The following is a 26,009-nucleotide window of genomic DNA, read 5'->3' as shown; positions in this document are numbered from 1 at the left end:
AGGATGAATGGATATAAGGCTGTCAAGGACTTGAAAATACCAAGATGATCTACTCAAGATGAGTGACAGGGTTAGGAATGAAAAGGAACCAGTCTCCATGCTTCAACGTCATCAATAAATGCTGGGACTTACCTAGAAGCCTCAGCAACAGCAACAAAATGGGTAGAAGGTCTCATGGCCACTCAAACATCACTGTATTTAATCGCAAAACCACCCAGTGTTATGCAGATGAGGGAACCCATGCATGAGATGTGAGTGACTTGCTCCAATTCTGTAGCTGCTTGGGAGGAGACTTTCACCCGAGGTCTCAGGTGTCCTGACGCCTCCAGTGGCAGACTCCCGTCTGAACTCATTCTGTTGTATTCCACCACCCTGCTCCTGCCCTGGTACAGACTCCCAAGACACCAGGCTCCTTCCTGCTGTTTCCTTGGTTTCCCAGGTGTCTGGGGCTTTCATCAATACTTTTTTTTTTTTTGCGATACGCGGGGCTCTCACTGTTGCGGCCTGTCCTGTTGCGGAGCACAGGCTCCGGATGCGCAGGCTCAGCGGCCATGGCTCACGGGTCCAGCCGCTCCGCGGCATGTGGGATCTTCCCGGACTGGGGCACGAACCCGCTTCCCCTGCATCAGCAGGCGGACTCTCAACCACTGCACCACCAGGGAAGCCCCTCTCGTCAATACTTTTTACCAAGACATTATTATCAATAAGGCTCAGATTTTGATCTTAAACAGTGCAACTGCAAAAGTAGTGAACTTTATTATAGCAATTTCCAGAATATAAACATTACGTCCCAGTTCAGTTTCTATAAATATACAGATAAACAACCATAAATTAAAACATAAAAACAATTAACCATAAAACAACCATAAAAACAATTAAAAACACATGAATTATGTATCTTGAGATAGTAATGCCAGTATCAATACTAATAAAATATGTAATATTATTTATTATCCAAGAAATAAGAAAATTCAAAAGCTTCATTTTTCAGTGTTCACTTTATTTCTTGTGTACTTCCAGGAATCGAATAGGAGTAAACCTCTCTATTATTTGTTTCTTAGAGTAGTTTTAACCTCCCCATTACATTTTCCCTTATTAATATTAACATATTTAAATTAATTAGTGAATAATGAACTCACAAATATTAAAGATCTGGCTATATCTGAAAAAAGACTTTCTACAGACTTAAATATATTTAAATCAAGGGTTTTAAAAAATTATTCAAAACTTTGATCAACACATTAAGCAACATTTTAGGAAGTAGATCATTTAGATTCTCCTTTTTTGCTGGTGAATCAGTCTTTAAATATGTATACCACTTAAACATGTATTCCACGTTGTGGAACAACCCGAACGAACTTTTTGGCCAACCCCATATTTCCATTTTACCAAATATAAAAGAGGAATGAGTTTTGGCAACTTGAAATATTGTTAAATTTTTTTTACCAATTCTAAAAAATTCTAAAGCAACTACAGGGTGCTTTGATATGACCTTCTTGTTACAGGAGTTTACTAACTTTGATAGTTGGTAGCCCTGGGGGATGGGTGTGAATCCTAAACCTTTCCTCCACATGACAAACAGTACCCAGAGCGTCCTGACCTAAACCTTGTTTTCCTCTTGCATCCAACGCCGTGCTTTGCACCCATAGGACATCGCTTATTACCAAGCCTTGTCTGCTGAGTCGTTGCAGACGGATGCCTCCAGGATTCCCCCCAGCACCCTGCCACCCCAAGAGCTCTGTGAACCAGGTCTGGAGCCGTCTGCTACTGCTAAACTGGATGATTTACAACGCTCTTGGGAAACCTTAAAGAATGTGGTAAGTCTTCGAAATGTGGAATTGTTTAGCCCACCAAACACTGATTATCTTAGCGATTGTCTTATGAAATACATGCATAATGTGTACACATCCCATATACAGTTGAACACCCTTTGTTGGGTCACAGAGGTAAAGCGGTGAGGAAAGAAATGTCATAATCTAGAAGATAAGGGGCTGGGGAGTATTTGGTAATATCCTTTTTCTTCTTTAGATCAGCGAAAAGCAGCGCACACTCTACGAAGCGTTGGAACGCCAACAGAAGTACCAGGACTGCCTCCAGTCCGTCTCCACGAAAATGGAGGCCATCGAGATGAAACTCAGTGAAAGTCCGGAGCACGGCAGGAGTACCGAGAGCCAGATGGCCGAACACCAGGTAAGAATAGCGATGACTTCAGTTTCCTGCATGATCACATAGGTGCACTCTTACTGACGACCGGCTGGCCAAGCGTGTGTATAAGACAGCAGGCTGACACGTTTTTTACTGTATCCCTTGTTACAGAGTAAACAAGATCCCAATCCAAGTGGTGGTTGTTTCCATCACTGCTTCAGGGAGGGTCTACAAGAGGGAAAGAAGGCTATTGAGACCTTGACGTTGCTTTCTAACTTTTATTACACAAACTGCATTTCCTTTTAGTTGCCACATTATTTTTATTTCGTTTTGAACCATTGTTGTAAGAATAAAGTGTACCCCACATCTACCTTCTCGGGGTATTGTTGTTTGAAGAAACTTAGCCAGCGTGTGCCCAGCACCTCCCTGTTATCACTGAAGAGAATAACTCTCAGACTCCAGTAGGCCAAGAAGCAGCTGAAGAATAAGGGATTCCAAGTTGTAATCTTGTGGTTTTCCCAGACTTGAATCATGTTTTAAAAGGGACACTGGACAGTGCTTCAGCGTTAGGTGAGAAACAGAGATGATTACGTTAACCTAACTCAGACAGATATTGTTAAAAATGCATCAACTTAAAATGCACGCTAAGAAAGTGCATAGCTTAAATCTGGTTACTGCTTTAGCAACATTATCGGGTGAACTCTTAACGCGTAATCAGGTGTAACTGGGTCTGGGTACTGAGGCATGCAGTCACCTACATATTCAGCCACCGTGGTACAGGAAAACGCTGCTGCGGCCAGGACTCGGGAGCATGTGACAACCCTATCAAAGGCAGAGGAAAAAAGAAAGAAAGATTAAGAGCTATGAAAGCATGATGCAATTATGTAGTTATCAAATACTGGGTAATTTACCAGCGTTAAGAGTGAAACTCTGTACTTTATCTTTCTTCTACTTAACATCTCTGTAGTTTTGGAACCCAGGATAACCTTGGAATACATTGCTTGTTCGGATGTGTAGTCTAAGGTAAAATTGTACTATTTTACAATAAAGGACCTTGCAGTATAACACAAAAATGAGAATATTTCATCTAGAGACAGCATGTTGAGAAACAGTGGTTTCAGGTTCCTGACACTCTTGTAACTTCTTAAGATAGAAATCAGAGTGTATAGCATCCATTTATAGGCCTTATTTTGGGAAAACGACCTTCTGTGGGTCTTTCTGCTATCCTAAAGTCACCCATAGTCCATCTGGTTTGGGGAGGGTGCAGTGAAAATATAAAGTTAAAATTAACCTTTGTTTACTTGGATTAAGACAATCACGAGGACAGTCAGGGACTTAGGTCTCTACTACCATGCAGTGTCCCCGCAGCTCCACAGTCCTCTCTAACTGGTACTCCAGTTTTCTAACTGTCAACAGCCACCTGACTGTCACCTGAAGGGGCCTCCTGGGGCTCTGTCTGACTAACACCCTCCCCAACTCTTCACTGTACCTGGAAGGGCAGGAGAACTTCCATACATTTGACTACAGCTTCTTTTAAGCAACCAAAAAGGATTTGGCATAAATTATCCAAAGGCTGGATTAAAGTGAATTTGACTGTCACAGACTTAGATTATCAGAAGCCAGCATTCCAGGAGAGGGTTTACAGAATTTGACTCTCTCTGCTTTTGGGTACTTTCGGGTACTTTCCAGTCACCTCTGCTTTTGTTCAAGGCTGATCATTCTTGTGTCCCAGGTGACAGACCACAGCTCCCAAAGAGCCTTCAGCAGGTCCCACAGGATTTAGGACCTGTATGAAAGCAGGATCCTGGCGGTCTGCCTTGACCTTCCAGAGTTCCTAATTAAAATGCAAATTAGCTCCCAATTACCAGCATCACCCTGCCTCTCAGGTATTAGTATGAAAACACAAACTGAATGTAGAGCAAAAGTATTATTTTATTCAAGGGATGTAATGGAGAAAACTCAAAATTGCACATTAAAGCTAACTATTATGAATTAGAAATGAACCTGTGACTTTTCTTGTAATTAAGCCCAAGCACATGACTTTTGTCCCATTCTAAATTGAGAGTGGTAGTGCTAACAATTATAGCAATGAGGGGGTATAGCTAATTCAATGATTACCCATCATTGGAGCTTTTAACAATTATATTAATGCTCTAATGAGAGGGAAAGAAATATAAATAATGTACAATTTCTTGTATCATCACAAATCTAACATTTTCCATCTGACCTACTTTTGCTGTCTGTACCTAAATTCTATGAATTCTGGGACAGCGCTGCCCCCATGGAAGACTAACGGTATCACAATATCTAAATTGGTTCTTGGCTTCTGGAATGATACTTTAAAAATTTCAAGCAATACGATAGAACTACTCTTTCTAAATTCCAGTGTAATGTGGGTGAGAAAGTCCAGTATGCTTTTAGTATTTTCTAAAAATTAATAAAAAATACTTCAATTGCTAATTTTTTCCTAACACTCTCTTGGAAGTACTAATGTTTCTTTAGAGAGCTACTCTAATTCCTACATTTTTCCTCCGAACACTTGTCTAAAGCTGCTGAATTGGGGTGGAGTGCTGTGCCTTTCCTGTTACCCTCTTTAAATTGAACCAGAAGTTTAATTTTAAGACATCAATGCAGTTCATAAGCTGACTTGTGGCTGCTGTTCCGGGTGGTGAGCCCTCTGATGGGGACCTTCATTATCACGGGCAGCTAATGCCTCCTGGGCATGTGTTGTCTTTGCCACACCAACTCAGCGATGGTTAGTAGGCAGAGCTCTGAGGTTATTTCGGTTCTGTTTCTTTAATATAAATAACAGCTCAAAGTTTGAGATGAACTCTGATGTAGATAGTTCTGAAAGTCACAATGAAATTCATGTTCACCTTGGGTGTTGAACCATGTTCTCCCCAGAGTGAGTCATTTTAGAAAAGCTCAAGGAATCTCTCTAAACCACAAACTGGTCATACACATGCCCTCCTTGTAAACACAAGTCGGAAGCGCAAAGAGGAACAACATTTCATCTCCTCTCCTTAGTTTTGAGGCAGATGTTGGAGGGAAACATCTGGCCACCAGCTGAGACAGTTATTGGGCGAAGACATATTTAACTGCTGGATCCTTTTGTTTTTTTAGATGGAAGTGAAATTCGCATCCCATGAAATTAACCATTTTAAAGTGTACAGTTCAGTGGCTTTTAGTACTTTCACAACGTCATACAATCACCCTCCCAATCTGGTTTCAAAACATTTACATCACTGCAAAAGAAAACCCCATCCCCCAGTAAGTTTGGCTGCTGGATCTTGAAGTTAAAAACTATAGCAACCTTCCAAAAATATCCACTCTCCCCTGAGAGTAAACTGAAGCGTGACTAGGGAGGCTTGACTCTAACAGAATGGAAACTAACAGTTGTAGGATTCCTAATTCCATCATCACTTACTGAAGAACATTCAGAGAGCTGTTTTAGACATTGTGAGTCTGAAATGGAAGTTGTTCACTTCACTGTATGCCTGGTTGGTCAAATCCACTGAGATTAAATGAATGAGGAAGACTTTTTTTTTTCCTGGTTGCTTCATGATTAAGATAACTGGGGTTTTTTTGTTTTGTTTTGTTTTTGGTTTTTTTTGCGGTACGCGGGCCTCTGACTGTTGTGGCCTCTCCCGTTGCGGAGCACAGGCTCCGGACGCGCAGGCTCAGCGGCCATGGCTCACGGGCCCAGCCGCTCCGCGGCACGTGGGATCTTCCCGGACCGGGGCACGAACCCGTGTCCCCTGCATCGGCAGGCGGACTCTCAACCACTGCGCCACCAGGGAAGCCCGTAGATAACTGTTTTGTCTATTATGAATTAGAATGAGTTCAACTAGATGTGTTGAGCACCTACTATGTGCACAGCTGAAATAGACACTTATTCTTTAACGTATGATTTAGGGGTAGATGAATTACCAACATATTATACAAAACCCAGCAATGTGATTATGGGTTACAGTGGTGGGAAGATCAAGGAGACTCTAACAGGTCTTTTGGGAGACATGGATTTTGAAAATCTGGAATGGTAGGAGGAGTGGATGGGAGACACGATAAACGTAAATGTGTGAGGAAAGGCACAGAGAAGGAATGAGAATGAACGTGGTGTGAAGTAGTGAGGGGCTCTTCTTGCTTATACAGAGCATCAGTGCAAAACAAGATACAATAAGGTCAGTCTAGTTATGGAGAAGCCCTCAAAACAGACCACCTAATATGAATTTTATATTTTTGGCAATCAAGTACCAAAAACGATGATAAAGTAGGAGAAAATACTTTACTGGACCGAAACCATTTTGAATGTATAACGAACAATAACGGTCTGTACATTCGTTACAATTACATTCCAATATCCCAGCAAGCTCTTTGGTGGAGATTGATAAGATAATTCCAAACCATATTGCAAATGTACTAAAAAACATGTATTGAAAATGGAAAGAGTCAGGAATAGCCAAGACAACCTTGAGGAAGATGAATAACATTGAAGGATGTGAATCCTTTCAGAGAGTGAGATTTATAAAGCTATAGCAGTTACGAGACCCTGGTGTTGGCACAGACGCCAAATGGGTCAATGGTGCAGGATGCGAAGCAGAAGCACCCTCCCACCCACATGGACACTGCGCTTATGTCAAGAACTGTACTGCACAACCGTGGATGAAAAATCATCTTTTCACTAAATAGTACAGGGTCAATAAGAAGGAAAAAAAAAGAATTTTGACCCCTACTTACCCTGGACACGGTAATTAAGTTTAGGTGGATTGTAGATCGAAATGTGAAGATTAAAAACAAAATGTTTTGAAACAGTGCTTCTCAAAGTATCTGTAGTGTATAATCTTTTTTTTTTTAATTTTTAAATTTCTAACTCAACATTTTAGTAAAATAAAATAAAATAGTGGTTGGATATTGTGTCAACGTCAAGTTGCTATAACATTTCTTAATGTTTACTTGCAATATCTTTCTCTTATCATGAACTAGAGACAAACCAGTTCATGACGCCATTGAATGGACCACACTTTGAATAGCACTCTTCTAGAAGGTAACATGTGAGAATATATTCATAACATTACGGTAGGCAAAGATCTCTTAAATAGGACAGCAAAGGCCCTAACTTTTCCAGTGAATCAAAATACTGATATATTAGACTACAATAAAATGAAGAGCTTCTTTTTATCAAAAGACATCATTAAAGAAGCTTCTACCCGTTAAGGGACAGACACGTCACAAAATGGGAGCAGATATTTGCAATACACAGAACTAAAAGAAACACAGGCATTCCTATCCTGAATATATACACAAGTCCATGCATCAATAAGAAAAGGAAAGACTCCAATAGAAAATGGGCTAAAGATTTTTCGCAGGCGGTCACAAAAGACGATCTCCACGTGGCCAAAACAGCATAGGGAAAAGTGCTTGGTCTAATTAACCGTCAGGGAAATGCAAATTAAAGCTGCAATGAGATACCACTATGAACCTACTAGAAAGGCTTAAATGGACAAGACCCACAAACCAGGTGACAGTGGAATACAATGCAGCGATAAAAAGGGCCAGCTCTTTTTACATGCAACAGTCACAGTCTTGGAGGGAGTGAAAGAAGCCAGACACAGAACAGTACATCAGGAATGATTCCATTTCTGTAGAGCTCAAAAACAGGCAGCAGTGATCTATGACATTTGCAAGCCAGCACCATGGTGATCTCTGGAAAGAAAGGGATGCAGTCCAGGGGGCTTGCGGAGTCCTGGGAATGTTCTGTTTCTTGATCTGGGTGCCAGGAGCCCAGGTATGTGTGGTTTGTGAAAATTCATAGAACTGTACACTTACAGTCTGCACTTTTCTAGATGTATATAATGATTTCAATATAATAGTTTACTTAAACAGCAGTTGGACAGGATGACAACTGATATTAGGGAAAGAAGAGCATTTTTGTTGTTTTATATCTATCAAGAGCCCATTCTGAGGAGGCACTGGGCTTACAGCGCAGCCTACAGTCCTATGGAATAGGTGGGAATTATGCAAGTAGGGGTATATTGGAAACTGTGAAATATTGGCAACTATAAAAGCAATGATTCTTTACTTGGAGTCATGATTGCCCCTCCTGTAGCGGTAGGGCCTGTTTTTCTAATACATCATTCAAATCCCAAAAAAGAATTCCTCCTGTCAAGATTCCAGCTAAAGAGCAAATCATAAAATACAAAAAATGAGAAATACCAACAGTGTATAATTGTGATAGCTGTTAAGCAGGAAGTAGGGTGCTGGTAAAAGAGAACAACAGAGATTTCTTTTTAGAGTCAGCGGTCAGGAAAGGCCTCTCTGAAGATGTGACAGTTAACCTAAGGCTCCAGGGATGAAGAGAACCATCTCACAGAGAGGAAGAAGAGCATTCCAGAGCTTGAGGGAACACCATGTGCAAAGGCCCTGAGGCAGAAAGTGCTGAGGGTCCTGGAGTAACTGAAGAAGGCTGGAGTGTAGTAAGCCAGAAGGGAGTGTGGTACAAGGGGCAGGCGGGGGTGAGACCGCGCGACTACAGTAAGGAGTTTGGATTTTATTTTACAGGCCAGAAGCCACTAAGTATTTTAAAACAGGGGACTGAGAGGATCTGATTTACCTTTTTAAAAGATCACTCTAATTACTCTGTGAAGAGGGGTTTGGAGAGACAAGAATGTAGACCATGAGAGCAATTCAGATAAGGAGTTTGCGTGACGTAGGTGGGAGCAGAGGAGACACGAGATACGTTTTGGAGGTGAAAGCAGTTGGATTTGATGCTGGATATGGTGACAGGAGGTGTGAATGACTCCTAGGTCTCAAGCTTCAGCAATGAGAAGGGTGTTACCTTTTACTGAGATGGGGACAACAGAGGAAGAAGCGGGCTTTTACATGATAAGATGGGGACACCGTGAAATATGTAAGTTGAATATACAAGCCTGAAACTTAGGACAGATATCTGGGTTAGAGATATACCTTTATAAGTGTCAGGGAGGCAGAAATTTTCCTCTACTCTTCTAGGTTCTTCTGGCTGGTCTAAGAATTCAATTGACATGAGACAGATTAACCAGAGAAAATCAAATAAAAGTTTAATAACACGTAAACGTGGGAGAGACCCAGGAAAACTGAGTAACTTGCCGAAATGGTTGAAACTCTCGCCTTAAATACTATCTTCAGCTAAAGACACAGGAGGATGTTGGGGGTAGTGGTTTGAGACTTAAAAGAGGAGGAAGGCAACTCACATAAAGATGGAAAAGCAAATGTTTGGTAAACAAATATTAATTGGGCCATTCAGAGACAGTGGGACACTGAGTGTACTCCGATCTCTTAAGAGTTTCCCTCACCACACCCAGCCCTATTCTTTGCAGATATCTCGATGATAGCTCTATTCCTGTAATAGGTCCCCTTTCTAGATTCTTGAGGTAGTTAGAGGGAAGGTCAGAGTTTTTTCTTGAGTCTTTTGGACCTTGATTGTTTTCAGCTCAAAATAACCTGCATGCCAGAGACATTTTGGGGTGGCAAGTTTTATTCTCCTACTAAGTGTTCCACATTAGGAAGGGTTTAAAGCCTTGGCAATGGACATCGCCTGGGAGAGCTTGTGAAGAGAGAAAAGGGGCCTGGAAACTAGCCCTGAGAAACTTCAAATTTTAGAGTTGGGGAGAGGAGAAAAATAAGGAGAGGGTAACAGCATAGAAACAGGTGACAGATTTTTCCTGTCTTGTATAATGTGAGTTTGTGATTAAAATGCAGTGCTGTTTCAGACTCAGGGAAGTTTAGAGTGGGAAGAATCACGTTGAGGAAAAAAATGATGAATTTTATTTTCAACATAGAATTGGAGACTCAAACATCATTGAGCATACCCCCGTCGGATTACAGATGTGCCTGTTGGAAACCAGAAAGATTAATTAACTAGTCCAAATTCATTTAAGTTACCAATACAAATGGTCTTAAAATCAGAAATTTCCTGACATTCAGTCTGGTACTGTCATTTAGAAACTTAGGTTAGTAGGTCCCCTGTTTGTTGGTTAAACGACTTCCAAATGAAGTGTCTTCACTAGTATCGAACCACATGGGACTCAGCTAGTGCCACGATTCCTCAGTGCGAAAAAATACATACACGAGTATGATTCCACAGTCTTCCCCGCAGGCACTGATGGATGAGATTCTCATGCTTCAAGAGGAAATCAGTGAGCTGCCGTCAGCCCTCGCGGAGGAGCTGGTGTCTGACCCCCCAGAGTCCGACCCTTCGGAGCAGCTGCCCTTGCAGTCCACGCTCGCTGTCTTAGCGGAGCGAATGTCCACCATCAAGATGAAGGCATCAGGGAAACGACAGCTTTTGGAGGTAACAAGCCATTCTGAAGGTGCCCCTCAGGTCCAGATTAACTCTTAGGGTTATGCTGACAAGTATGTTGGGCTACTTACATGATCGACATGTTTATTGTTTCCCACTCAGCAGAAGCTGGTATTGTGTGTCCAGGAGGGCCTCCTGAATAGAGCCCTGAGTCAGTGTGGAGCCATGAATGTGTCTTTTCACCCCTTTCTGAGTCATTTCAAGCATGCAAAACTGAGACTGTGGAAAGCTGATACTTGGTAGACATGAGTCTTATGAGGAGTAATTACAGAAGGTTTGCACGATAGTGTGCTGTGTTTAAATAAGAGCATTTTTATGAATAGTGTTACCAGTACTGTGAAGAATAAATCCTTAGTCACTGTTAGCCAATTCAAGCACATTAATTCATGAAAATATTCTTGCAGTTCTGGTTCTCATGTTACTTAACTTTAATATTATTTAATAGAGAGGTAAATTTTAGTCACAGTAGCAGATGTGTTAAAAATAAGTTATTTTCCTTCTTTGTTGTTGTTTTTCTCTTATCATTCCTGGCCCTAAACGTATACGATGTTCATATTGTTGATCCTACAATTTAAAGTGTCTGTGTCCTTGTATCTCTAGGGTCTAGCAGCTTCTCTGGCAAATAATCATTTATTATATACACTTATTTTATTTAGCTGCTGATTATACCATAATTCAATTAACCATCCCCCTATTGTTGGGTATGTAGGCTGTTTCTAGTTTTACCTGTTATAAAATTAGTCAGACTAGGTATTCATATATTTTCTGGTTTTGGAGAAATTTTAAATCAACGTGTCTGCTCTATTTAATCTCTCTTTTAAACAATTTAATAAAAATTTTAATTAAAAACATAATAATAGATTACTAATAAAATAATTTTAAAGTAAAGTACTTAGAGTATCTTAAGGATTAACTTCTTGGTTCATCAATACTGTCCCCAGTCACTCTATGAAACCGTCATGGAATTCTGAAATAAAGTGATTGGCCTGGATTTTTTTTTAAATATGAATTATTTGCCATCATTAAAACATCCTCAGAGATCTAACCAAAATTTTTGACTTTTTGCCTTTGCTCAAGAAACTAATAACACTGGACCACCCTTTCCTGTAGGGGATCAGTTACCTGAAACTACATGGTGCTGCCCTTTTAGGTGGACCAGATATGTTCTTCCGTTTTCCATAGACCCCACTACTCTACAGTTTCCCGGACATTGAAGTCAAGTTACCTACTGTCTTACGCCATTGCTTTGTTCTAATCCTTGACCAGTTTCTATCATTCATATTATCTGCCTCGTCCTGTAGATGTATTATTTAAGAACGTTTAACTCTAGGCACACGTTAGAATCATTGTAGGAGTTTTTAGGGACTTCCCTGGTGGCGCAGTGGTTAAGAATCCACCTGCCAATGCAGGGGACGCAGGTTCGAGCCCTGGTCCGGGAAGATCCCACATGCCGCGGAGCAACTAAGCCCGTGTGCCACAACTACTGAGCCTGCACTCTAGAGCCCGCGAACCACAACTAGTGAGCCCGCGTGCTACAACTACTGAAGCCTGCGTGCCTAGAGCCCGTGCTCCACAACAAAGAGAAGCCACCGCAATGAGAAGCCCGTGAGCCACAACGAAGAGTAGCCCCCGCTCGCTGCAACTAGAGAAAGCCCAGGCACAGCAACGTGGACCCAGTGCAGCCAAAAATATAAATTAATTAATTAATTAAAAAAAAAAGAATCACTGTAGGAGTTTTTATAAAATACTAACCTTGAGGCTCACCTTCCCAAATTCTCATTTACTAGTCTGTGATGTGGCCTAAACATGGGTTGTTTCATTCTTTTTTTAAGTTTCACAGGTGATTCTGATGTGCACTCAGGCCTGAGAACCGTTGCTGTACTGTGTTGAATCCTGATGATTTTACCTTCGAGTGATTTAGGTTCCATTCTGCTTAATTCATCAGGAGAAGTTCAATGATCAGCTGGAGGAACAGAGACAGGAGCAGGCCCTGCAGAGGTATCGCTGTGAAGCCGATGAGCTGGACCACTGGCTCTCGAGCACTAAGGCCACTCTGGACGTTGCGCTGGGGTCACCCAAGGAGCCCATGGACATGGAGGCCCAGCTGGTGGACTGCCAGGTACAAAAATGTTCTTGAGGGAATATGCCAACATCGCAAGGCACATTTTTTAACCACAGAAAACATAATGGTAACAGAGCTTGGTATGGTTGTATGAGTTTTCACAGCCTGTATACTTTATACATTTAGAGAGTAGAAAAACAATACCTTATTAAAGCTTAAATGAAATCCAGGCTTGGACTTCATCTTTTGAAAAATTTTACCAAGAGTATCTACTCTTCAGAACATTTTCAGCTTCCTGAAGGACCATTCTTAAAGACTATAGATGCCAAAACACTTACGGTGTCTATTTGGGTGGCTAATGAGGAATGTAAGTACCCAACGAGAAGAATGAGTATCAGTGAATCGGACTGTGGATAAACACAACAGGAGCTGTCTCTAGGTGGCCTGTCGCAATTTTGGTTCTAATTCAGAAATATTATGTGGAAAACTTGGCAAAATTGTCAGTTATAGGCAGACAGATTGAACACGGGAAGGTTGTCTTCTGGAGGAGAGAATTTCCTTCCTCGATGTGAGGTCTCTAGAAATTAAGGTAAGGGATAATGGCATCAAGGTTTTTATTGTAAGATTATTTTCTTGCCTCTTTATTATGGAAACCTTCAAGCACACATATAAGCATAGAGAATAGATGATAAACTCCCATGTACCAATCATAGGATTTCAAAGATTATCAGCATAGTAGACTTTACACACGGGTGAAGTACGTTTTAAAAGTGCTTTCATTTAACTAACTAGCAAGTCTCTAGAAAACCCGGCCTAATCTGCAAGGTTAGATATCCATATGCACAACTTCATATTTCTCCCATTTGGAATCGGAGGAAATAGGCACAAGCCATTAATTATGAATGCCGCTTCTTTTCTTAATACTTCATATGTCATTCTGGTCATCCCTTTTATGATTTGAGATTTTTTTGTCATGTCATTATAATTTGGATTTTTTAATTCTTTGGACAACTCATTTATGTGTATTCGAAGCATCTCTGCCTTGATGGTGGAGCGTAGAGAGCCATGTGCAAGTATTTTCTATTCTTTCTATCATCTTTTCTGAAGTTCCTTTTCTGAAGTGACATGTATTTTTAGCATTCCCTTCTAGCACTCGAAATTACCCATGCACTAGCATTTCAAAATTATGTTCCGTCATTACGCCCATCTCTCCCTTTCGGATGTCTCTATTTTTATAGTTATGCATAAAGTCCATGGTTGAGATAATATATTTCAGGACTTTTCCAAAGTATTGAAATGGTATTTTTTAAAACTCAAAGCATGTGGAATCACACAGGTACACAGCAGTTCCTCAGTCAATTGATTCAAGCCTAATTTAAGCCAGTTGTATAATTATAAGTGTGGCTATCACGTGGAATTAGGGCCCCATTATGACTTTTGGGGCCCTAGGTACTTTGCTTCCATGGGCCTCTTCCTCTGTAAAAATACTAAAAATTATATTTGATTTTACAACTGCTTTGGTACAGAGACTAATATAACCTGGGGTGGTATCATTATATATTAATTGTTATTATCTTCATTTTTTTTTTCTGATTTTAAAAGAACCTAAAATTAAGACATTTTCTTATGTCCCCAGAAGTGTTATGGGCTCTCGGCACTGTGTCAGCTGTGCCTAATGGAAAAGACAGTCCTGCACAGGAAGACAGTCCTATATTAGCTCCACAAACATAGTCCTCAGGAAATCGTCCTTTAAGCCCCACTTCATGAAATATTTCACTTTCTCACTTAGTTCTAGGTTTTAGGATCATACGTTCAGTCCTAGAAGTGGATGGTAGTAATTCTTATTTTGTACAGGGAAATAAAATATCTTTTCTTATTAATGTCTAATTGAGTATAAATTAGAAAGTGCATTTCAAAGAGTTCAGAGTTAAGGAATATAAAAACAGAACAGTTTTTGTAGAACATAATATGGTTATTTGTTTTGCTTGATTATTTTAGTTATTTTTCTTTTTTTGGTTTTTGTTTTAAATCGTACTTTGGAAGAGGGGAGACTATTTTCACTTCTTTTCTGGATTTAGCCTCCATTTTAGAAGAAGAAAACCTTGCAGCATTAGAGAGTTGCCACAGAAAGTGAAAGTAAAATTCTTAGGAAAACTTTCAGAAATGTGAGGTTAAAAATATGTTATATAAAAGACAAAAATAATAAAAATCAAGTAAAAAAAGCATCAATCTGGGAAAAAAATCAACCCAAAGAAAAATGTTTTGAAAGAGAGAGTCCTCTTCAAATTGACACAAAAAGGGCTCATCATGTGATGTCTTTACTATTATTAGTCACAAGCATAACAGTCTAACACTAAAATAGTAAAATAATCATAATAATGGGATAACACTAAGGAACGGTCTTTTCTACTTATCTGTTGGCTGTATAAAATGTGCTTTCCATATGTTTTTCATTATGTAATATCTAATCTTAAGAGAAAAATTAGGAAGCTCAAAGAAGTTTTAGAATCTACGTACCATTCTTGAAGGTTGTAAGAAAACTAGGTTAAAAAAAACAAACCAACCTGGAGGCATGATCTTTTGGTGAAAGACTAGTAAAGTGTTGGGTTTCGCTGTGAGACACGGTCTTTACAGAGACTGGCAGGCTTTGTGAATTTCAGCCTTATTTCTGTTGTTCCAGAACATGCTGGTGGAAATAGAACAGAAGGTGGTGGCCTTATCGGAGCTCTCAGTCCACAATGAAAACCTGCTGCTGGAAGGCAAGGCTCACACAAAGGACGAGGCGGAGCAGCTGTCAGTGAAGCTGAGAACCCTCAAGGAGAGCCTCCTGGAGCTGCAGAGAGCGCTGCACGACAAGCAGCTGCACATCCAGGTGAGGCGCAGCCATGGACGCTGCATCTCTGCACGTGGCCGGTCTGGCCTCTGAGCACGCGACACGTAAAGGGGACAGCTGGGGAATGATACGTTCTTATGTACATACCTGCTTTGCACAGTCTGGCATAGGTTTTCAAATAGGTTTTGTAAGAATTATTTGAATGCAGACACCTGAAAATTGCAGCATAGGAAAAGAAAAGAAAATGAAAATAATTACCAAAATCTATCAAGTACATCATTTTAAAAAATATTTAAACATAGGTCATGGATGAAGATATCCTATGACACTCTTATATTTCTCCTTTATTTCTCCTATATTCTACTTTTCAGATAGACTCTTTATTTAGTGCCCACAACTTCAGACTTGTCGTATATTCCAGGTGAATTGAACCTTTTTACTATCGTGTGATGACCTTAACGTTCCCTAATAGTGATTTTTGTTTTAGATGACTAGAGCTATTTTTGGGTACTATTTGCCTTGTATGTCTTTTAATTTTCCTTTGATTTCACCCTTTCTGGGTCCTTATATTTTAAATTTGTTTCTTATAAAGAACATTTAGCTATATTTTGTTGGTTTTAAACATATGTGGTCAGGAAACCTCTGACTTCTGAAGGGCAGGTTTAGTCCATTTAAATGTATTGTGATTATTGATATGTTTGAACTTTTATTCTTATTTTTTGTTTTCTGTTTTTGTCCTGTTCTTTCTATTCTTCTTTCTCCTTTTCAACCTTTGTTTATAAGTGGTTGAATGCTTTTCTTTGTCTTTTTCCTCTACTTTCTAATCATGCATACCTAATAAATTCTAAGTTAATATCTTAATCTGCTTCCAGCTCTATACAAGAAACTTAGAACACATTCACTCAGATTTCTTCCCATGCACCATGCATACTATTATTGTCTAATATTTTGATTTTGTTCTTTTTTAATCTATACAAATTAGAATTATTATTATCTTACACAAAAATTAAGCAACTGTGCGGGTATTCTCTGGTGGTCCAGTAGTTAGGACTCTGTGCTTTCATTGCTGAGTGCGTGGGTTCAACCCCTGGTCAGGAAACTAAGATCTCGTGAGCCGTGCAGTCCAGCCAAAATTAAAAAAAAAAAAAAAATTAAGCAAAAGTTTATTGAGAAACTACTATGTGCCAGCCACTATTCTATGTGATAGAGTGAAAGAGCATGGGCAGCATCTATCTGTATCTGTATATCTATATATTCCATCTTCAAGGGATTATGTTTGGGAGAGACAGATAGTAATATAAAATTAAGGTGCATTATTATATGCTAAGTTAGAAGATGATAAGAGCTATAGGTGAAATACCCATAAGGCAGGTAGATAAAGGCAAGGCTGGGCGGATTTGCAGTTCTAAACAGGGTGGCCAAGGAAGCCTTCCTCAGGTTACGTTTGAAGGAGTGAACCATGTGGACATGGAAGGATAGAGTTCCAGGCTCAGGGGGAGGCAAGGGCAAAGACTCCCAGGTGGGCTCCTACCTGGTCTGTTCAGTAAGCCCAACGGCTGGAGTGGAGTGAGCAAGGCGAGAGAGGTCAGACAGGTAACAGGGGCCCAGGGTGCAGAGGACCTTGTAGGCATCGTATGGGCTTTGGCTTTTTATGCTGGGGGAATTGAGAAGCCATTGGAGTGTTGGGGGACAAAGGAGTGACAAGATCAAATTATAACTGCTGTAGGGGATCAGGGTGGAAGCTGAGAGACCAGTTAGGAGGTTAGAAGTGATGAGGACTTATTAGATTGTGGATAATTGGGAAAGTGAAAACTCTGAGGAACAGAACTGGGGGAAGGAGGGCTAGTTAGGTCAATGGTTTCCTTAGGGATAGGTTAGGTTTGAGATGCGTACTCAACGTTAAGCAGTGGTTGGAATTCAAGAGACAGACCTAGACCGAATCATCAGCCTCTAGATGGTCCTCAAAGGCTTGAGACTCCATGAGTTCACCAAGGGTGTGAGGAGAGATAAAGAGCACCAAGTGCTGGGATGCTCCAGTGTGAAAAGTTTGGAAAATGTGGAGGAGCCCACCAAAAAGAGTAAAAAGGAAACACCAGTGAGGTGGGAAGAAAAGTGAGATTTGGGTTCCTGGAAGACACTTGAGGGTAAGTGAGTTAAAATGAGGACTGAGAACTGACCACTGGATTTAGCAACATGCAGGTCTTCTGTGACTCCAACCACAGCTTTTCAGTGAAATAGTGGAGGCAAAAAACCCTCTGAAATGGAAGTGAGAATGGAGAAGGGAGTTGGAGAGGAAGCGTGCAGGAAACTCAGGAGTTTCACTATAAAGAGGAACAGAGGAATGGAATAAACTATAAGAAGTAAGTTAGGAGAAATTTGTTCCATTTTAAGATCAGAGAATAATGACATGTTTACAGAGAGATGGAAACAACTCAGTAGAGGAAAAATGGATGAGAAAGAAGTGAGATTGCCGCAACAGTCTTCTTGTTAGAAGGGAGAAGATGGGATCAAAGGGGAGGGAGTGGTCTTGGAACCAGTATCAGGAGGGAGGGAAACATCTGTATTTGAGTACAGATGCTGGCAGGGGATATGGCACAAATATTATAGTGGGAGCTTAATGAACATTCACTGCGATTGCTTCTGCTTTCTCAGTGTAATAAATTTTTTTGGACTAAACTACGTATTTTCAGTTCTTTGCTAATCATATGATTACATGATCTGGAACATCAAGCCTAGTCAACAGAAAACTATTAGAAGCAATGGAAGAATTTAGTAAGAAGACTGGCTTATTAAAAAGATGAAATAGAGAATCCATAACTTTCCTGTATAAATAAAAAGTTAGCGAAATAATATACAATAATTTTCCATTTATAACATGAACAAAACATAAAGTATTTGAAATCTCGACATTTTAAAACCCGAGTGATACCAAAAATACCTGAAAAAATAGAGAGAAACTTTATTTTTAGATAGGAATACAGTATCTTAAACATGTCAAATTTTCCTCTACTAAAACATAAATTTAAGTTATTCACAACTAAAATACTAACTGTATATATTTGAAATGTGACAAAATGATACCAGGTTTACCTGGAATAAAATAAACCTGAAAAAAACTGTAAAATTCTGACAGTAAAGAGTTACGAGGGGTTAAATATTCTTATATATTAAAATACAATATTACAGTAATTAGTATTGGCACAATAAATGGATGAACAAAAAATTAGAATAAATATTCCCAAAAGAGATCCCAGTATACAAGGGCATTAGATAAATGTTTAAGGTGGCATTTCAAGTCACTGTTTAAAATACGATTCACTGTGTAAATAATAATAAAGTAATAGGGGACTTCCCTGGTGGCGCAGTGTTTAAGAAACCACCTGCTAATGCAGAGGACACGGGTTCAAGCCCTGGCCTGGGAAGATCCCACATGCCGCAGAGCAATTAAGCCCATGCACTGCAACTAATGAAGCCCGTGTACCTAGAGCCGGTGCTCCGCAACAAGAGAAGCCACTGCAGTGAGAAGCCCGCACACCGCAACGAAGAGTAGCCCCTGCTCGCCACAACTAGAGAAAGCCCGCATGCAGCAACGAAGACCCAACACAGCCAAAAATAAATAAATTAAATTATAATGAATAAATAAAGTAATAGGCAAGCCACTTGAAATATGATAAACTAGATCCCCTATCCCACTCTTTACAGAAAAAAGTGCATCACAGGTGGATCAAAGATTTAATGTAAAACCTAAATCTAAAACGTTCTGGATGTATGGGTATTTAAAAAAAAAATCTTGGGATCGGAAGGACCTTTGCCAGTGTTCCCCAAACCCAGAATTTTAGTTTCTTTAAAATTACTACATAGAAGTGAGAAAGTTCTGTATGACCAAGAAAATATTAACCAAATTAAATGACATGGACAAATACGGAAGAAACTATGCAATTCACATGACCAGGAATTAATTCCCTTAATTTCCAGAAATCTTATTGTAAATCAATAAAAAAATAAGAAAAGGTCACCTAATAGAAATATAGACAAAAAATACGAAGAGGTGATTCAAAGGAAAAGAAATACAAATGGCCAATGAACGTATGAGAAAATACTTGAACTCACTATTAGATAAATAAATGCCAATAAAGACAAAATGCAACTTTTCACGTTAAATTCACATACTTTAAAATGCATACACAGTCTGACTTTATGAATTAAAGCAAAAAGTAAAATGTTAAAAGTATTAAAATTGAACAAAACTAGAAGGATTTTCTAGCTGGGAGAGTATACCACAGTTCACTTAGTTTTATAAAAGTTATTGTCAATCTCACGCGTAATGCTTTTTTTCCCCCTCATTTTCCCCCCATTGTTGGTGTGTGAATGAACTTCAAGAAACCAAAACAAAGGGAAGGACTTCAAGGTTTCATGTCTGGGATAGTTATCATTTATCAGTCTCCAGTTGTGCCCTATGCCTAGAGGCAGGTAGGAAGGGAAGGGCCAGCCTAATACCCAGGCACATCTAGAGGTTAAAGAGAGGAAGGGTGCTGGCACAGTGGCAAGGCCTCAGGGCCTGGGAAGGGAATATAAATGAGTGAAGCTGACCCAGTCAGGACCTTGGCAAGCTGGTCGCCTGTCAAAGAAGCAGTTGTTACTCAGCTCCAGAATTTACAGGCAGCATTGCTAGATCTTCCAGAGAAAGCAATTTATATCTAAAATTTTCCAGTTTTAAAACGTTGACATTTTATTCTAAAATTTTAAAATAATTTGTGTGCCAAACGAACCTATCAGAAGCCAGGCCTGGTTCTCGAGCCGTCGCTTTAGAACTGCTGCTCTGACGTCTCCCCCACCTGGCGCCGCCAGTCACTGAGTAGGTGACTCTGGGGCAAGATTCTTGAACTTCCCAAAATGTGTCTCACTGATGTCTTCTGATCTGTACAATAGGGATCATAGTAGTGTTTAACTTTTTAAAAAAATCCTGAGGATTTTCATGCAAGTAGCGCTTACAGGAAGTGCTCCAGTCTCAGTATAATAATAACAGCAACTGTTTGCAGAGCGCATTCTTTGGGAGGAAAAACTCCTGACATGCTTCGAGGCCTGGTCTGAGACTGGTAGGCCTGGTGCCCACACCCAGCAGATCCTGGCCGCAGGGATTCTTCACATTGACTAAAGTTCTGACTCTGCCCGCAAGTGTAAGCTTCCCTGGGGATACTGCTGTGTGAAGTGTAAATACAGAAAAATGTGGCACTGTTTGCACTGAAATTGGTCGTTGTTTGTTTTAAAGTATCTATAAATACCATCATCTTTTCGTCTCGTGAGTTCCCAGGATATAAAATATTGATTTTCTAAATACAATCGGAGCTGTTGAGATTATTTTTCCAACTGCAGGAATAGAGTCCAGTTTACATTATTATTGCCAGGAAAAGGACTATTTACCCCAGTGTACGGAGTTGATCTAAAATTAACTAATGTTAACTGGGGGAAAAAAAAACTTCCATTGAGTGTGGACGTCAGTGAAGTTGGGTTTGCATAATTCAGGAGAGCTGGAATACCTTCCTAAATCATGTGTGACCATACGCACATAATTCCTCAGTGCTAGTTATCTGTAAAATGGTCACATGTCTTACGGCCATTCTTTTTAACTAATTGGACTTCTAGGCACATCAGTGAATAATCCAGTTAGTTCTCCCCACCCCACCCCAAAATGGTTTCCTTCTCTCTACGACGCAGGCATATAATAACATCTCTCGAGTTACATGATGTCTTTCTTTGTAATAAGTTTAAATCATTTTCACACATTATCATTCATCTAAGGAACAGAGTTCACCCTATATAAATAATGAAATGCTTTATAAACAAGTGTTTTATTTAATGTTAAGCATTCTCCAATCCTCGCTAATGTTCCAAGGAATGTTCCTGGCAAAAATGGTTACTCTTCTAGTATTTCCACAATAAACAGCTCACATAGCCCCACCGAGGCGGGATCCCTCTGGGTCCCACCTGGGTGGGGCTATGTAATCCACCTTATTTGCTATTCCCTAGATAGGTCAGAAAACTGTTATCAGACCTCAGATACTGTAATTACCATTATTTTATTCCTTCTGTCAATGCCTTCGTATCCCAAGGGGAAAGGAAAAGGAATTTGAACCGATTCTTAATCATTTTTTGCTTCCTGTGGTCCAAGACTGATGTTTCAAAATGATGAAATCAGCCAGAGAAAAACTGGCTAACTGAAAAACCAAACCTCACCACAGAGAAAATGCGTACTAGGCATCTGTTTTTGATGCTGCATAATTTCCTTTTTTCTCAAGCTGTGGATTCAATTAATCACATATGAGTCCCCTTCTTAGATTTTGTCTTAGAATCTGAAATGTGTCCGTGCGTGTAAAAGTGGTTAAGTTGTCCTTAAGACCTAAGATTTCAACTGCTGTTTTTCCAAGTACAATTGGCATTTTTCTCCAGTGTGAGGAATTTGAAATCAGAGCTCTCAGTCAGACTATAGTTACCTGCAGAGAAGGGTGAGCTGGGGCCCTGGGGAGTTGCCACGGGAGTCTTCAGGCTGGGCTCTGAAAACAAACCTTTACCGAAGGGCAAAGCAGAGAGGAAGTGGCTGGAGCCCACAAAAGAGAGTTCACAGGTCAGGACCATGGCCACTGTTTTGTCACTGGGGCTTTGACTAGGGACAGCTTTCAACCTGTTACACTGACTTCTTTGGGGTCATTCTCTACAGGTCCGTTTTGACCTGCTGTTTCCTCCTTGCCTGGAAAAGCCAGGATCTGGGTAGATGGAGCGTTCTCAGATGGGGGAGACTGCTTTATGCAGAAATGTGTGGCCTTCAGTCCTGGAGGAATGCCGGACCACCCCAAACCTCCCACCTTCAGGAAGATCACTGCTTCTCTGGAAGAGGCACTCCTGGGAGGGCGGGGAACGTACTGACCTGGGTGTCACTAGTCACCTGAAGGTCCTGCGAAATGCAAATAACATGTTTTAGGCCAGTGGCACACCAGTTGTTCTACCTAAACCGCCTTCTTTCACTGGGGAGCTGGGTCATCTTAAAGGAAAGCGAGTACCTGTGAGCTAAGGTGGCTCAGAATCAGGATGAAATATAAATAGTACCTATAGGTTTCACTGTTTGCTTCACTGCACTTCAAGCACGGATACAGATGTTGCCAGGTTGATGATCTGGAACATTTTACAGTTTAATTATGAGATTCTATTGGGTAAGACAGAGGGGGAACAGCCCCCATCTATTTCTCTGTAAGAGTTAGCGTACAGTTCTGAAAATAAGAGGAAGAGAAGGGTCTTTGTGGGCAGTCAGGCGGGCTGAGCTGGGGTGGCTGTACCCCATTCCGTGGTCAGAGTCGGCAGAGAGGAGCCAGAGGCTGGGGGAGCAGCATCTCCGCAGGACGACTCCTCTATGGAAGCACCCTAAAGAATGTTCCCTTTGTTCCCTTTCTTTGCGCCTGCCCCCGGCCCCTCCCCTTGCTCCAGCCATGCTTGCCCTGTCTCTGCTCTCTCTGAGATGCTAAGCTTCTTTCCCCTACGGCCTTTGCTCCAGCGGTTCCCTAGGCCTGGAGGCCCCTCCCCCAATCTTTGCCAGCACTCCACACACATCGTCAGCTCTGCAGACTCCTTCCTCCCCAGCCTAAGAAACCCTTGCCCTTCACTTTCCATCCCATTATCTAGTTTCACATTCTTTGTAGCTCTTATCACCATCCCAGTGTATCTTGTTTGTTTATTGTCTGTCTCCCCAGCAGGGCCCTTGTCTGGCTTCTGGGCTGAATACCACCCAATGCCCAAAACAGTGCCTGACACACAGTGGGTACTGATCCGTATTTAGTACATGAGTCATACCAAAATGGTGTAATTTATCCTGTGACGTATAAATATATGGGAGTAGAAAGGCACTCATTCAGAACTAGTTCCATTCTGATACACCGTATTTTAGGGCCTGTTAAATTCCGTCAGGACAGTCTAGCAGGAAGAATGAACTCCTGCCCGGGTAATAAGTAATTACATTGGCTTTCTCCTTTAGCCATACTTTGTCAAAGCCAGAGTGGCAACAGATGGCAGCGGAGTCTAGTCCTGGTGGTGACAGTAAAGGAAATAAGATCTAGAGTTATATTCTCAGGGAAAAAATTCCAGAATGGTATGTGGTGACCACATCAGTCAGCTAAAAATCCTAGCCTCTAGAGGACAGTTTTTTCCCCTCAGGTGTTTCTGAGTATAATCATCTCCCTCCTGCAAATGCCATAAATTCGGGGGGTTTTGTCTTACCGTTTTTTTTAATGTGGTCTCATGTCCACATGGAGCCACTTTGGTATCATTATTCAGACCACGCTAAAAAGGAGCTGTCACTCTGTTTTGGTTAAGGTCTTCCAGTGGGTAGTATGACTCTTGATTTCTGCCTCGTTTAAAGCAGGGGACAGCCCAAGAGAAGGAGGAGAGCGATGCTGACCTGGCTGCCACTCAGAGCCCCGGCGTTCAGGAATGGCTGGCTCAAGCTCGGACCGCGTGGACCCAACAGCGACAGAGCAGCCTCCAGCAGCAAAAAGTAACGCACTTCCTGACCTTCCCACCTGCAGATAGACCAGACGAACACCTTGAGAGAAATGTTTTAGAAGGACAAGTTCCTTCTGTACTAAAGACAGAATGCTCCTTTATCTTCTCTTTGGACAGAAGCAGAACCTGGCTGTTTCCTTTCCATGTACTTACTTGTGACCACTGGAATGACTGGTCATTTTAAAGTCGGTTCTCAAAGAAGAGCTTGTGCTTAGTTTTAAAACAGTGTAACTCAATTATAATCTGCCCTCTATTTCTAGTCTTGCCTCTATTATAAATAATAAAAACCTCAGGGAGGCCTCTGAGAATTGGTAAATGTCTGAGTTACATGTTTTTAAAAGAAATGAAATTTGCTTTCAGCTCTCAAGTAGATACCATCAGAAAATAGGATTGCAAGTTACTGCCAGGTGAAACAAATGAGCTGTGATGACTGAGAAGGATTGCTCATTGATATCTTCACTTTATGGAGAGGGCATATTAAAATATTTTATCAAAGAGTAGAGACATTTATTATAAATAATGAAAAAGTAAAACTGAGGCCATTGATGATCCAATTTATCAAGTGAGTGGGAAATTGAAGAGAGCTGTTGCTCTCAAGGGTCTCTTTCAGTTAGAACAAGGCAGTATCGACTTTTGAAAAGTGAAAGTGCATTTTGTACCACTTGGGGGCACCATTGCCCAGCAAAAGTTTCTTTTCTCATTGATTTTTTTTTTTTCCAAGATTATTCAGAGAGTATCTTTTATCAAAGCCAAAGAAAGTTACAGAAGACTTGGAGACATGTCTGAACAGTTACCTAAACCACACCTTTTGTGTAATGTGCAAACTTAAAAACTTACTACCAAAGTTCTCTGAAAATTTTCTAGACATAGAGCTGTGATTGTAGACAATAATCATAAAGTAACAAAGATGTTTTTATTTGTCCTTTTCCTTGAGCAGGAATTGGAACAGGAATTAGCAGAGCAGAAGAGCCTCCTCCAGTCAGTAGCCAGTCTTGGAGAGGAAATTCTAACCCAACACTCAGCTGCAGAGACTTCTGGTGGCGTTGGGTAGGTTTCTTTCATTCTTTTTTTTTTTAATTCACTAGTTTGTTTTATTCTTTTAGATTCCATGTTTAAGTGATATCATACAGTATTTGTCTTTCTCTGTCTGACTTATTTCACTAAGCATAATACCCTCTAAGTCTATCCATGTTGTTGCAAGTGGAAAACTTTTCATTCTTTTTTATGGCTGAGTAATATTCCATTGTATATAGGTACCACATCTTCTTTATCCATTCATCTGTTGATGGACACTTAGGTTGCTTCCATATCTTGGCTACTGTAAATAATGCTGCCATGAACATTGGGGTGCAAGTATCTTTTCAGATTAGAGTTTTTATTTTCTTCAAATATATACCGAGGAGTGGAATTGCTGGAACTTATGACAGTTTTATTTTTAGTTTTTTGAGGAACCTCCATACTGTTTTCCACAGTGACTGCACCAATTTACATTCCCACCAGCAGTGTACAACAGTTCCCTTTGCTTCACATCCTTGCCAACATTTGTTATTTGTGGTTTTTTCGATGATAGCCATTCTGACAGGTGTGAGGTGATACCTAATTGTGGTTTTGATTTACATTTCTCTGATGACAGCTTACTCTTCTCTTCTTGTCGCTGTTTTCCTAACATTTGAAGAAATGTAAATATCTCACTCAAAATTTTATTTTGAACATCTGCAAAAATTTAATCATTTTGTTTTCACTTTATGATGTTACATTTACTTGCATTTTGAACATTTTGTTGTGCAGCATGAGTATAGCTAGTAATTATAATGGCTAACTTGCTTACCCTCTTTCCACTACGCTTAGCATTTCTGTCTATAGAAGATGCTAAGTTCATTTTTAAAATCAAATAAGAAATGCATTATAAAATTAGATTCATGATATTTCTAACTGAATAATTATATCTAACTGCAAAACATTTTCCTTACCAGAGCTAATCTTCCCCTAATATCATTCTGAAAAATAAATATATGTGCCTTCTAAGTATCTTGAGTTTCCTTGATGATCTGTTTCTACAGTTTCTGTATATAAAGTCATTGAGC

The 26,009-nt window shown here is 40.3% G+C and overlaps 1 protein-coding gene across 3 annotated transcripts in view; it reads left to right on the top strand.

Annotated features, from left to right (window-relative positions):
* The window catches only part of SYNE1 (spectrin repeat containing nuclear envelope protein 1), a 457,027-nt gene that overhangs the window by 291,108 nt on the left and 139,910 nt on the right, over positions 1 to 26,009 (top strand). Inside the window, exons 91-97 of one of the 3 annotated variants that reach the window (XM_073789748.1) lie at positions 1,650 to 1,817; positions 2,029 to 2,190; positions 10,280 to 10,474; positions 12,429 to 12,602; positions 15,226 to 15,417; positions 23,786 to 23,917; positions 24,863 to 24,972. In XM_073789748.1, the coding sequence (XP_073645849.1) occupies positions 1,650 to 1,817; positions 2,029 to 2,190; positions 10,280 to 10,474; positions 12,429 to 12,602; positions 15,226 to 15,417; positions 23,786 to 23,917; positions 24,863 to 24,972 (1,133 nt within the window). Of the gene's footprint in view, positions 1 to 1,649; positions 1,818 to 2,028; positions 2,191 to 10,279; positions 10,475 to 12,428; positions 12,603 to 15,225; positions 15,418 to 23,782; positions 23,918 to 24,862; positions 24,973 to 26,009 lie in introns of those variants that run through there. The other 2 variants (XM_033867854.2, XM_033867855.2) reach the window with 2 other exon arrangements.

The sequence above is a fragment of the Tursiops truncatus genome, chromosome 12 (genome assembly GCF_011762595.2).
Source record: "Tursiops truncatus isolate mTurTru1 chromosome 12, mTurTru1.mat.Y, whole genome shotgun sequence".
In the NCBI taxonomy this organism is placed as follows: Eukaryota; Metazoa; Chordata; class Mammalia; order Artiodactyla; family Delphinidae; genus Tursiops; species Tursiops truncatus.
Note: the sequence above shows the minus strand (reverse complement) of the source record. Positions and strands in the feature narration are given on the sequence as shown.